Here is a 13,850-nt window from a genome sequence, read left to right on the forward strand (position 1 = left end):
GTCTATTACATAAATTCTACCCTTTCAACCAAGATGTGTCTGGACTTATACAACAGTTTGTGTAAATTGAAGAGAAATTAGACCAAACTCTGAACTCTAGTATAATTGAACTACACTTTATGAGTCTCGGTCTGATAAAATATAGCGCGATGTATTTTCTTTCAAAGCCATGTATATGACAGGCAATTCAATAAATCACTGGGTGGCAGCAACTTACCTTACGTGCCGATAATCGGACGACGAAGAAGAAAAGGATTCGTCTCCGCCGCTGCAGCAACAGACGAAGAAGAAGAACGCCCGTCTCCATTTTTCATTAATTCGTTCAATCCCTCGACGGTCTGCACGATAATCCTTCGCAGTATCAACTCTGAGCTCGAAAAACTACCAAGGTGGGTCTTAGAGAAAACAATATCGCCGTGATAGTGGCGAGGTGAAATGCTGGATACGGATGTTGCTAAGCTGCAAGCTAACGCGAAGAAGCCGTCTTGATAAATGTAAGCTAAGTTAGCTTTGATAGCGTCACTCTTGTGTCACCTCTCCTGCGATCGTTTGGCTTACGTTTGACGCAAAAGTCTCACTAATAAACACACGCCAGACTTATAAGTCCGTCGTTTCAGGTATTTCATTCGCACGGACAGTCTAATTGACAGCTCTGGTTGTTATTTCTCCGCGCTGTGGCGTAGATTTGAGAGGCCCGGTGATGGCTGCATTTAGCCGGCCACTGTTCTGTGCGCCACCATTAGCAATCACACCACCCAGTGTTATTTGGCCCTTATTTGATGTATGCAGCCATCTTTTAAGCGCAGCCGCCGACAATAAATGTCATGGGAAGGATCGCGTTAATGTGGCTAAAGCGCTCACATGTTACTTATCAGTCAGATTTTGTGTTTTAGTATCGAAGTCCATTTATTTTCACGTTTATGATCTCATCTGCGCCTCACCATTGCCAAGTCACGTGCTTGATCTTCCTTCATGCAGTAAACAAACTATTAATCTGGGTTCCAGATAGGATACTGACATACAGACATGTGGGATGGACCAGGGCCAGGACAAGGACCACGGGGAGGACCACCCTTTCGGTAAAATAACGTCATGCAGTCACAGATTTAAGGCAAACTTGAACTACTTGGCTAGTAGTTCAATTATTGCAGTTCCCTATGTGTCTGTCATTGTGTTTATGAGGGGTGGACAATATGGTTCTGCCATCATGTCATTTTAGAATGCATTTTTAATATACACTCACCTGCCAGTTCATTAGGTACACTTGTGGAAATGAATCCATCCTAATTCAGATTCAGATTCAGAAAACTTTATTTGTCACCGGGGGGCAATTTAAGGCACAGGTGAGCAGCTTAACGTTCAAGTACAGACATTTTAAGGTGCACAAGCGACAGAAACATAACAGGGTACAAAATACAAAGTATATACAAGTTACCGTGCCATAAATGTTATGACTTTCCAAAATATCCATGGAGAATGTAAACAGACTGTATAAGTAATATAACTTTATAATAATTAACTAATGTAACAGTCTTGCACTAAATTTAATTTTTGAGGCTAGTGTTATTGGATTGTACTGTGTGTGTACCGGCACATGTTTCTTTTTTTCTTTTTTGATCACCCATTTTAATCGTAGACTATATGATTTTTTTATCAGTAGGTTTGGCTAAATGGCAGAAACCATGTGCTTCCTCCAAAATAATCATACCTTTCTTGCATTGTTTCTACTTAATCCTCGTCAGTCATAAAGTGCACGATTGTTACATTAGAATGCGCCCCTGTCCATAGTGTGTACCTATATGTTTCATCACTGAGTCCCACACTGCATGCCCATATAGTGCATTTTCTGTAATTTTGTAATTCATACTGTGTGATGTTTTTCTGACAAATATATTTTGTCTCACAGTATTTATCACAGTATTGCTTACCCTGCAGTACAGGTGTATGTGTGTTGTTGGGGCTTTTTGGAAAATTGCGTCAGTATTTTTGCTTTGCTGTTATCATTTTTTGTTCTTTGGTTATTTGCAATTCAAGCAAATCAGTCTAATATGTTGTTATGTACATTCCAGTGGTGATCACCGTGGAGAAATGTTTGGGGGCAGAGATCGTCCCATGCCTGATTTTAGAGGTAGAGATGGGATGAACATGGGTCATATGGGCCCTCCTATGGACATGAGGAGGATGGATGGGCCACCCATGAGGGGCCGTGATATGGATCCACGTGATATGCGAGGAAGGGAGCCAAACAGAGATTTTTTCAGACCCGGAGAGCCGGACTTCCATCTTAGAAAGCAATTTGAATGTGGCACTAGAGAGGACCTGATGAATTCTCCTGGGTTCCCAGGACCAGGCAGAAACTCATCAGACATGGGAGGGAGAGGTATGCCACCACGAGAGCCAAACAACAGATTTATGGACATGAGAGACAGAGAGTCGTTTAATTATGACATGCCACGGTTTAACAATCCCAACAATGATGGAAGAAGAGGGTTTCCCATGGAGCGAAATGATGGATTCAGAGGCATACATGACAGACCCCCCATGGGCACTGGTGACACTGATCGCTATAATATGGATATACCTCCACGTGAAGGAAGAATGATGGACACTGACAGAAGAGGGGGGCCACCTTTCAATCAAAGAGGTGGTTTTGACTCTGATATAGACTTCAGAAATCGTCCTGGACCCTCAGCTGAAGTCAGAGGTAGAGATCGATCTCCTTTAAGGTTTGGAAACAGTGATGTTCCTCCAGTGGACAGGGCAAGATCAGACATACCTTCAGGTGTTGCTGGTCCTCAGAGATCCGAGTTCATGGGTCCAGGAGACCCTGTCCGAAAGAGAGTATATCCAGATTCTTGTGGCAGTCCCCTTATGGATTATCGGAGTGGTGAAGAAATGACTCTTGCAGAAGAATGGAAGAACCGTCAAAAAGACAAGAAGCCTTCGTTCAACATGGGCAAAGAAATGGGAGATGTTCCCAAACCCCCTTTTCCTGTACCTTTTGGCAGAGATGTAAATATTAGGGATCCACCACCATTTCAGCAGAGGGATAAGTCATCTGCTGAATTCCCAGGGAAAGATGTTAGTTTTCCCCGTGGTGACCGCTTTCCTGCTATGGGTCTACCTTCAGTCGGCAGCAAAGGTCCACAAGACCATCCACTCCCAGAAATAAATCCCATAACTGGCCCTCTGGATAGAGAAAATAGGGGTAAGCATTGGCTTGGAGAGAGGGACCCAAAGCATAATCAGAATAAATCTAATCGTGACGAAAGACCCCCTTACCATCAAGAGAAGAATCAGCTGTCACACGAGATTCAGGAGCCAAATGATTGCTTTAAAGGGATGAAAGATATTCGACACAATCAAGATCCTGCGAGGGGTAAGCTGGGATCAGAACGTGATTTCCATAGCACGAGCACTCTACAGGCAGGAGACCAAGACTACAGGGACATTGATTACAGAACAGCATCTGGGAGAGTGTTCGAATATAAACACGAAGAACTTCCAATACCAGAGAAACTCATCAAAGAGTCAAAGCCAATCACACCTTCAAAGTTTAGTGATTCTGGTTCCCAGGTATGTAGACTTTTTGGCAGTAGTACTTGTTTAAGAATAAAAATGTAAAAAATTAATGACATTTTAATATTTCATGGCTGTTCTGTAAAAGGATCGAGATTACAGGAACGCGTCAGTGGAGGACAAAGCTTCCAATATTGTATCCATAGCTGGTATTCCAAAGACTGCCACCATGGAGCAGGTAATCAAACAGAAAAGCAGCTTTATTTTACTTAATATAGTTAAGAGGACATGTTAGTAGTACTAGGCCTAAGTCACACAGTTTAATCATGTCTTTTGCAGATTCTTGGTGCCTTTCCAGTCCACGATGGCGTACCAATGCAGGGGATGAAAATCAAAAATGTCGTGCCAGGTAAGGATTATCTTTCTTTGTGGGACTGCGCTAACATGTCCCTCGACTTTCGCTTACGACATTCGAATCTCCGCATTCTTTATTTTATTTTATTTTTTTCCGATGTTGGTTGCATTTGTTGTTGGTGGTCTGTGTGAACTCGCTCAGTAAAGAAGGAAGGGGAGGGGGGAGTCTTTTCCGCCATCCTCTTTCATGTCTGAGGATGTGGGATTCAGTATTAGCAGCTTTTGGAGAGTGATATTCCATGTCAGTCACAAATGATCTGTGACTGAAGACCTACTGTATGTGTCCTTCAGGGACACTTTTTTTGAAGTACTCTGATTGAAAAATGAAGTCAACAAACCTGAAATGGAAACTGCCTTACTAGTGTTTTGTCCATCCTGCTGATCTAAACATCTGCTTTAAAGTGACAGTTTTCTTCCGGGGGCACGCTGCATGCATGGTACCTACATGATGCCAAGCCTTTTTGTGAAGCTTATCTCTCAAAAGCCTTCATTTTTGCACAAATACATTCAAACAGCATCACAGAAACAGGTGCCTTTTTTTCTAATTTGAATTCTCCATGGTGCACAACACGCAAACATTCTCTGCCAATGGTCTGGAAATATATGTCTGTTAAGGCTTGGCTTAATCAAAGCCTGTCAAGGAAAAGTCTGATATGTCAGTCACCAGAAGACTGACTAGAAAAAAACTGAAAGGTATGTGTTTCGGTAAAGGTGTAAAAATTCGCTCGCATTGATCTCGATGTATTCACGAATGCTTTTTTTTTTTTTTTGTTTCACTGGGTTACTGTCATTACTGGCATTGACTAACAAAAACCCATCTGTATTTCAAATGCTGTCCCCAGGTTACAGCTACGATACGGCCTATGTGGAGTTTTTAAACCTCGAGGATGCAGTCCACTTCATGGAGTCCAACAAGGTGGCCCATCCTCGTCACTCTACGAAGGCCGTCTCTCCCATCAGGATTACGAGGGGTTGAGAGGGCATTCAGTAGATGGGGAGGGAAAGAGCTTGGGAAGGAAGGGGGTGCTGTTATTTTTAATTAATTTAGCTTGGGTGAATATATGAAGATGATAGATGTTGACACTAATGTTTTTAATCAGTTAGTTTGTCCTAATATTGCATAAAATAACCTATAAGTGCAAAGCCATGACGGTACTACAGGTTACCCATTAAGTACTTTTGAAAGGTAGAAAAAAAATATTATTAAACTGTGTATTCACAGACAGCATAGGTTTCCCAGTTAATGGTTAGTTTGTCCTAACTTTTCAGATTTCAGCTGCAAACTACCTAACCTTGAAGTATATTTAGACGCGCAATAAATCTATTCTAGCATTCGGTTGTCTTACAGTCAAGACATTTTTACATTTAATGAAAAAATGTAATGACGCTTTTGATAAGAAAGGTTCGATACTCAGCAGCCATTTCCTTTGTGGGATTTAGTTTTTGTAGCAAAGACGTGTGTTATGTTTTCTCATTGCTTTGCACGACTTTGATGGAGCTTCTGGAAACTCCTATGCTTTAGTGTGCCGGCAGACAAAAAACAGCCCTTTGTTGAGAAAATACAAGGGGCTGATGGGTAAGGGAATGGTGTTGTTTCATGTACCTGGAGCATATGAAACTCAGTTGGAGCTAGAATTTTATTTATTAGGTTTTCTTTCATTTTGATGATTGCGTTGCGATCTGTGCGTAATTTGTGTGAACCAAAGCTGGTTGGCCGTGCGGGGTGATGTTTCATGGACTTCAGTAAAAGTTGGGGCAAGTTTTTTTTTTTTTTTTTTTTTTTTTTTCTCTTTTGCTCTCTTCTCTTTTTCGGGGACAGATGTGCATTTTCTTTTGTTATCCCAATCTCCGGTGGCACTGCTGGTATATGGCCGGACTAACCTCACTGAGTCTGGCTTTATGACTGAGAACTCTGCACGTTTAACTGACACTTGGAGTCTACATTCTGTTTGCTTATTTGCAAGTGAAAGTAGCTTTGAATAGTTTTCAGTGCCAACTTGCCTATCATTTTCACAACAGCATGTATCTACGTGACATTTGATAGTTTTTAGTCTGGCTAGCTGTGGTTCGTTGCTTCACTGGCTATCGTATGCATTTTTTTTTTTTCTCTACGAAAGTTTGCACAATGTTTAATGGTCCCCACACACTAATGACATTTGACTTCGGTTAATATCCAGACTTTTACTCTAGGACCTTTTGTTAGATGCAAATCTTTGGTTTTTGGTGAAATGTCCATCAGTTGGAGGTATCAACTTGAATTTGGTAGTTCATTATTTTATGGTGCTCAGGAGATGAATCCCATGACTTAAGGGATTCTATGATTTTATTTTTTTTATTTTCTTATGCCTCTACTTCAGTGATCTCTGGAGGTATAGGTGGAGATGGTTATGGATTGTATGTACATTTGTCCGGTTCTTGTGAGCGCAGTGTCTCGGCAACGCCTTGAAAGTATTCCTTGAAATGTGGTGCAAACATTCACTTGGAATGGAGGAGGAACTGATCAGACATTGCTGGTCATAGGTCACTGTAACCCCGTGTCTGTTATTTTCTTGTGAATGCAATACATGAGGAACGCCTGGATGGAATTTCAAAACATCAAGCACGACCGTCTTGATGAGCTGAACAGATTTTGTGGTAAAGGTCTCCATGACCTCTCCGTGACATCTTAACTCAACATTTCGTATGCTAAAATTTCAAAAATGTCTAATAGGAGAGCAACTTTGGGCCCTGGATGACACCCAGGATTGGGGGCGGGGGGCTTTTTATTCCAACGGTAGTCCACTGAAATATCATTGGGTTTGCTGTAGTTGAGCATCAAGCTCTGGGAGTCCTCTATGTTGTCCTCTGTATAGAAAAATGTTTCTTATTGGAAATTACTTGCTAGAATTAAACATTTGCCATTTTACCTAAAATCCTTTAAAGGCTTTACTGCTCATGAGTCTGGACGGACATGGATGTAAACTGCAATGATTGCGTGATTGGTTGAGGTATGGATACAACCGCGTCTAGTGCCGCCATGAAGCTGATAGGTGTGCGTTCATCTGCTTTGTGAACTGAGTCGATCCCTTGACTTTCCATCTGGTGCCATCAAGTGAGAAATTCACTTTAGTGCTGTCTTCTGAGGTTTTTGCATCATTTCTTCTGTCACAAAACTATTTGGCTAGTTCATTTTCAGTAGTCTGACTCTTCCCAAAGACTACATCCTTCTTGGTGGTTTCTTGAACTTACCAAAGTGTTTTGGGGCATTGTGATTTCAGCCTTCTTTGGATTATTGTGAGCAGTTTGAGAATGATGGTTACGTCGTGAATCATTAAACAAGGCGCTTCAGCACTGGTCATTATTGTTAGTCTTGGTCATATCTCAAAAACTAAGGCCATGCGCTATATCTCTTGGTGGCTGGTGTCAGTTGGGTTGTTTGGATTGACAGGCCAGTATAAAAATTAGGTGATGCAGATGAGTGGCTTTTCAGAATATGTAGCAGCTATTTGAACATTCATTCATTTTCTGTAACCACTTGTCCTCTGGAGGGTCGGCGGGGACTGAAGCCCAGGGTTAACGGCAAATTTAGAATCACCAATTAACCCAACGAGACCCAGAGAGAACCCACGCAGACACGGGGAGAACATGCACCATTCGAACCCAGAACCGTCTTGCTGTGAGGCATCAGTGCTAACCACCACACCGCTGTGCCTCCCAGCTATTTGAACATTGAGAATGAGATCAAATTTACAAAATATGTCTCTAGTTTTGTGCTTACTTTGGAAACTTTTGAGCCAAGATGGCAGATTCTGCGCTCACATTTATGGTTTTGATGGTTGATTATGTTTTGTGACACTCTGGAATTACCCAACATCGACTGAAATCCTTTTGACGAGCACAGTCTGCATCAGAATTAGGGAAATAAAACACAGCGCTGCCAATATATAAATTACATGGAGATGTACCACAAGCCCCCCTTGTGAACACCTGATCTTTCTGTGCCAGTGCTGCCAAGTGTCAAAACAGGACAGTCACGGTGACATTGTTTGGTTTGCTGGGTGTGGTTCTCACTTCTCGCTGTGAAGTTATCTTTTCTTTTAATATTGTTGGTTGGTTTTTGTAGTACAGGAATCAGACCTATTAGTAAAATAATGAATCGGCAAATACTGATCAGTTAGTCTTCTCAGTCAAGCACAAGTGTTCCTCAGTTCCAGCTTTTCAGTTCAGGATTTATGGTTTTCTTGTGTTTTAGCAAAGCTTAAAAAAAGCAATTTCAAGATATCATTTTAGAAAACTGTTCGGTATTTTTCTTCTGCCATGTTTTTGAACCAACAGTATTTGGTCTATTGATATAATAACTGGCAGGTTGATAGCGTAACTAATTTATAGTTGCAGCCCTAAGTTGCTGCAACTATAAATTTAAATTAGTCTACTATGGGGGCAAATGGCCTATGTGTAGCGTGGCCAACGACCTGGGCTTTGCACATCATCATAGAAGTGTTGGCCCTTTTTATCTTCAGTTTTGAAAACGTGGACTAAACCTGCCAGAGTGTATGGTGGGTGTCACTGGTGTTATTTTAGCCATGAATCACAAGTATGGTGTAATGCTTATCAGTCTTTTCTGTTCTTCTTTCAGGGTTCCATAAAGGTTGGCACTAGAACCGCTTCCGTGAGGTTTGCCCAGCCAGACGAGTGTGAAAGAGCTGTTCATGTGAGTGTGATTAGGGAAAATGCATACTGGGGAAACAAAAACAAGTAATAATACTGTACAAAAATTGAGTTTGATTAAAGTTTTCCCATATCATTATTTCAGCAACAGCAGTTTCTCTCAGAAATGCACAGTTGCTGAAGCAATTCGTCTTAGTCTTCTTTCTGAAAAAACAGACAAATGGAACCGTAAATGAATGAAAAGTGCAGGAGGAAGAAGTGTTACATTAACATCAAACTACATGGGTTTATGGGAGCAGACCAAAAACACAATCAAATATATCGTATTGCTTTGTGTGTTTTGTTGAATCAGGAATCAGATCACAAAGTACCTCAACACCAGGAGTCCCAGTTACCCGGATCGGACGAACATTTAGGAGAGCTGAAGACTAACCTGAATGGATCCAACCTAAAGGGCCCTCTGGAGCCACTGTCCCATGGCCAGTGGCAGCGTAGCTCTGACCTGACTCCAGAGGCCTGGCAGCAGCAGGTGGACCAACAACTCCACCAGCAGGAAACGGACCAACAGGCAGAGCCTTGGAGCAACCGCAACCTTCCTCTTCCCGGTTCCCACCAACCTGACTCTGTATTCAGAGACAGCAAAAGTATGTTGACCTGACCATTTTGTTCTTCACATTGTAAAGGAATAAATGCTATCTTTATGTTGTTATGATTCCTAACAGTTACATAAACAATCTTCCTTGTCACCCAATAGCCATGATAATAAAGAATGTGAAGCCCACCACCACAGTAGAGACTATTCTGAAAGCCTTGGACCCCTTTGCATATCTGGATGAGAGAAATGTTCGCCTAGTGAAGGCCAAGCCATCGGGAGCAAAGTGCTTCTGCTTTGTTGACATGGACTCCCATGAGGTACCTACAAATATCAGCAGGCAAAGTTGCCTTTCATTAATTTGATGTCCGCACAGAGTTTACGGTTACCATCTTTGTCCAGTGTCCAGCGCATAACACTGTGTCTTCTTTTGTAGCAAGTGACCCGTCTGGTTGAGCTCATCACTAAACCCAGGCCCTTATATATTGATGGAGTGAGAGTTTATGCTGAAGTTGCGAAACCCCTTAAGAACCAAAAGTAAGTCATCTGTCTTGAAAGTGTTTTTTCATCAGCCACGTCCACTTGACAGTTCTCTTTGAATTTCTTATTTTCCTTCCTGTCTGTTTCAGTTTCAGAAGAGATTTTGATAAATCAAACTCATCTATTCTTGGAAGTCCACCTGAGGCCTTGATGATTGGGGTAACCTGTGGTCTTTCGTATCTCTTTACAAAATAATTGAAAAAGGTAAAAGGTTTGATCTCTAAGGTGTTGTTTTCTTCGTATTTCAGCAGCAGCAGTATCAGCTTCCTCTGCAGCCACCTGCTGGTCTTCCTACTGGATTGCCAGGTAACTCTCTTCCTCACATACGTAGTGTGGTGTTTTTTCCTGATCCACTGTGTCATATTGATGAACTTGTCTGTGAAGGTTCTCAATCATCCAGGTCATGGTATATTCAAAAAAGGTTCAAAAAAGGCAACTGGAGTTTTTTGAAAAGATATTTCACCACTCATCCAAGTAGCTTCTTCAGTTCATATTGACGAACTTCAAAATAAAACACTCCTAAGCAGTCTCAAATTTTTGTCACCAGGTGATATGATGACTGGAGGTGCTAATCTTGCTCTGTCACAGGATCCCAGTTTCAGCCAGGTAAGTTGCAAAACCAAAAAGCAACAGTTCAGATATCCGTCTCTCAGATCGGTGCGCTTAACTGGACTTCTTCAATGCCTCATAGGGGATTGGCTATGCTGAGACTCCAACTATGGATCCTTTGTACCAAGGTGCCTCTCATATACCCACAGAAACAGCTGGAATGACAGCCACCGCAGATGGATCACAGGCCTACGTTTATGGTATTAAATAACTTCAGCTGAACTTATGAGTAATGTTTATTAAGATACGACTGTTTGACAATCGCATACGTCTTTTGTCATGACCTGCTTCTAAATATTATGCTCTCAATGTTTCCAGTTTGTTTATCATATGTGTCTTTCATCATTCCACCAGGCTCTGAGATACCAGACATATCCGGTTACTTGTACGATGCCACGTCAGGTTTCTACTATGATCCAGAGACGACGCTGTACTATGATCCTAACTCTAGGGTGAGAAAACAAAACAGTAGTGGCTTAGTACTTGCTCTTGTACATAAATGGACAAAGCTGATGAAAGAAAAAGCTTTGGAGTTGCAGTGTTTAAGCATATGCAAGTGCTGTTTATATTGTGTAGCTAATACATGAGTGTAGCCACACACATTTTAGCTTCTGTTCAGTTTTATTATGATTAGCAGAGGGTACCATATGAGTTTGGAATGGTCAGATTTGGATGAAATTAAGGTGTAATTGTCCTTTTTCACCCCTTTTTTTTTTTTTTTTTTTTTTTGTTTATAGTATTTCTACAACGCTCAAACACAAGAGTATTTGTACTGGGAAGCTGTGTCAAAGACTTATATCCCAGTTCCGGGAGGAAATTCCGCAGAAATGCAACCTTTGACCATGACGGCTGAAGACCAGGCCATACTTTCCAACCCGGCAGCAGATGCTCCTCTAGAAATGAGGAAATCGTCAGTTCCGCCTGAAGATTCAGCAGCTCCAGCGGTTCCCGTTTCAGGTGCCGACTCCACTTCGGATTCCGTCTCGGCCTCTACAGCGACCTCCGACAAAAAAGAAGACGACGACGCTTCAAAAAAGGACAAAGAGAAGGATAAAGAGGATAAGCCCAAAAGTCTCGCCGCCATGAAGGTAGCACCAACACCACCGCTCAGATTGTGGTATGCATACATTTTGGGGGCAAGCAGTTAAGAAATATGTTGTTGCCGTTTGCAGATCATGAAAGATATGGAGCGCTGGGCAAAGATCCAGAATCGCCAAAAGGAAAGTGTACGAGCTCCGTCTCCGGTCCTGAAGATGGGAATGGACGATGACAAGAGGCAGTCAAAGTCAGCTGATGCTGGTTTTGCTATATTTGAGAGGAAGGTTAGGGATTCCCCTCAAGCATTCATTCCTCTGTCTGCTTTGCACAGGAGGTATTACACTTAATTTATGTTTATCTTTCTGCAATGTTGTAATCATTTCTGATTCTTTGTCGTACACAGATTTCAGGTGCAGATGATCTTTTTAAGAAGCCCCTTGCACCACCTAAGAAAGATGAAAAGTCCAAGTCAAAGGTAAGACTCGGTTAAATTATATTCTAAATGCACTGTTGTTTTTTTTTAACATTCATATAGCAATGAAATGAACTGGACAGATCAGCATTTTGTCTTTTTTTTTTGTTTATCTCCCAGCGTCCGATGGGCTCTCTGGGTCTGCTGGCGTCGGACTACGGAGCTGGAAGTGACGAGGAGGTGGAAGAAGATAAGGAGGAGACGGCTAAAAGCAGTCAGGGCAGCCAGTTGGACGACAAAGACGACAAACTGACTGACTGGAAGAAGATGGCCTGCCTTCTGTGTAGGAGACAGTTCCCCAACAAGGACGCTCTGATCCGCCACCAACAGCTTTCTGACCTGCACAGGGTACTACGACCTTTAAATCGATCTATGAACAGTTGTTGCCGGCGATTGTATAAATTTAGCCTTTAATGCTCGGGTTATTGTCTCAACAGCAAAATATGGAGATCCACCTTAAGATCAAGAGGTCAAAGAAGGAGCTAGAGGCGTTGGAGAACCAGGAAAAAGAAGTAGGTAGTCATTATTCAAATATTTGCTCAGGAGAGTATTATGTTGTCACTTGATTTCTAAAGGTGGCAGTGTCCTTCACAGCTCAATGCCAAAGAAGCTACCAGGTCACCAGAACAGAAAAAAAGAAAACACCACCATCAGCAGGCACAGCATCATAACACCTGGGCTGGAAGCTCTGGGTAAGCTCTAAGATTATCTGGATGTGGCTGTTTTTCATTACATTGGGACTAAATGTCTGTTTTTTTTTGCTTAGGGAAATGAACAAAATCAGTGAGAGGCCTGGTTTAGGGGCTCAGCCTCCCCCGGTAGGTGTGAAGTTTCATTTAATCGATAAGTTATCCTATAGCGTCCCTTGCTTGTTTTACTAAACCTTCTCTCATTTCAAATTTTTCTACAGCAGAGGAAGAAGAAGGAGCATGTTGTTTGGGACCATGCCACCTACAAACAAGCAGTGCGGAAGGCCATGTTTGCACGGTTCAAGGAACTTGAGTGATCTCATCTGAACACATCCTCACTTTGACATGTGAAGCATGTTAAACACATGCTTGTCCACCTTGGCATTAGAAAACCCTTTGACTGTTTTCACCAGTTCTCTGCCGTGGTGGACATCATTACACTCCAGAGACACTCCGTTTTACACTGGGATGAAGGGACACACGACACGGCCTAAAAAACACACTCGAAGGCTGCGGTGGAGCTGAAACGAGTCGAACGCAAGAATTATGTGACGTCCTTGACGATGGATTTTGTACAGAAAGTGTTATTTCATGCTTTTGCAGTATTTTTGTCCCATGTACTTTGTGTGGCTCGTATGTACAGTTGTGAAATTTGTCCAGATGTTTGTTTGTTTTTCCTTTTTTAACAATTCCGTCACACTGGCCACGGTTAGATTTTGTTTTACTGAGACTGAGCAATTCAAAAAATTTTCATGGGTTGAAGTTGCTCATATGTATTCACATTTTAAGTAAAAGAAAAACAGACTAACCTTTGTGTGTTTGTTTTCAGTGTGACATGTGTAGTGTTTACAGGTGCTGAACACTAGATGGCAGCGTGATGCCTCGTTTGGTTTGTGTAAATGCAACATATCTCAGTGCCATTACTAAACCAAACCATCAGTTTTCATTTGACGTATTTACAAAGTTAATAAAAGAAAAGTCAAGCAGATATATATTTTGCAATGAAGATTTGGTCCACTGGGTACCAGTAAAAGAAAAGAAAATGGCCAAATTGTTATTATTATTTTAGTTCTGAGTTGACGTAGCTTTAATTTTCCTGCAGTTGTGCTCTGCAGGATTTGGAACACGAGGCCTCCCCTCTGACCTTTACTGATATGAAGGAACCAGCAATCATCCTCGCAGTGGCTGTGGTTCAAAGAGTGTAGAGGATTGCATGGAGTGCTGACATACTAGCTCCTCTGAGAGCAGTAACAAGAACTCTGGGGAGCCCGAGGAGCTGCAGTCAAACAAACAGCAGCTACGGTGTGGAAAGGAGCCAACACCTTATCGT

At 42.0% G+C, this 13,850-nt stretch overlaps 1 protein-coding gene across 6 annotated transcripts; it reads left to right on the forward strand.

Annotated features, from left to right (window-relative positions):
- Positions 1–160: 160 nt before the first annotated feature.
- rbm6 (RNA binding motif protein 6) lies at positions 161–13,328 on the forward strand. 6 transcript variants are annotated; one of them, XM_084543270.1, is made up of 23 exons: positions 161–389; positions 1,006–1,079; positions 2,070–3,576; positions 3,668–3,757; positions 3,859–3,928; positions 4,776–4,849; positions 8,549–8,623; positions 8,933–9,224; positions 9,335–9,492; positions 9,609–9,709; positions 9,802–9,871; positions 9,961–10,018; positions 10,260–10,318; positions 10,404–10,521; positions 10,676–10,773; positions 11,059–11,409; positions 11,494–11,643; positions 11,763–11,834; positions 11,952–12,179; positions 12,269–12,343; positions 12,426–12,523; positions 12,598–12,649; positions 12,745–13,328. In XM_084543270.1, exons 2-23 carry the CDS (start codon positions 1,027–1,029, stop codon positions 12,835–12,837), a joined length of 3,942 nt encoding a protein of 1,313 aa, XP_084399396.1. In that variant the 5' UTR covers positions 161–389; positions 1,006–1,026; the 3' UTR covers positions 12,838–13,328. The 6 variants fall into 6 exon arrangements, with proteins under 6 accessions (XP_084399396.1, XP_084399394.1, XP_084399395.1 ...); XM_084543268.1 differs by having other exon boundaries at positions 162–389; positions 12,742–13,328; XM_084543269.1 differs by having other exon boundaries at positions 162–389; positions 9,964–10,018; positions 12,742–13,328.
- The last annotated feature ends 522 nt before the right edge of the window (positions 13,329–13,850 follow it).

This window comes from Chelon labrosus, assembly GCF_963514085.1.
Source record: "Chelon labrosus genome assembly, chromosome: 4".
Lineage (NCBI taxonomy): Eukaryota > Metazoa > Chordata > Actinopteri > Mugiliformes > Mugilidae > Chelon > Chelon labrosus.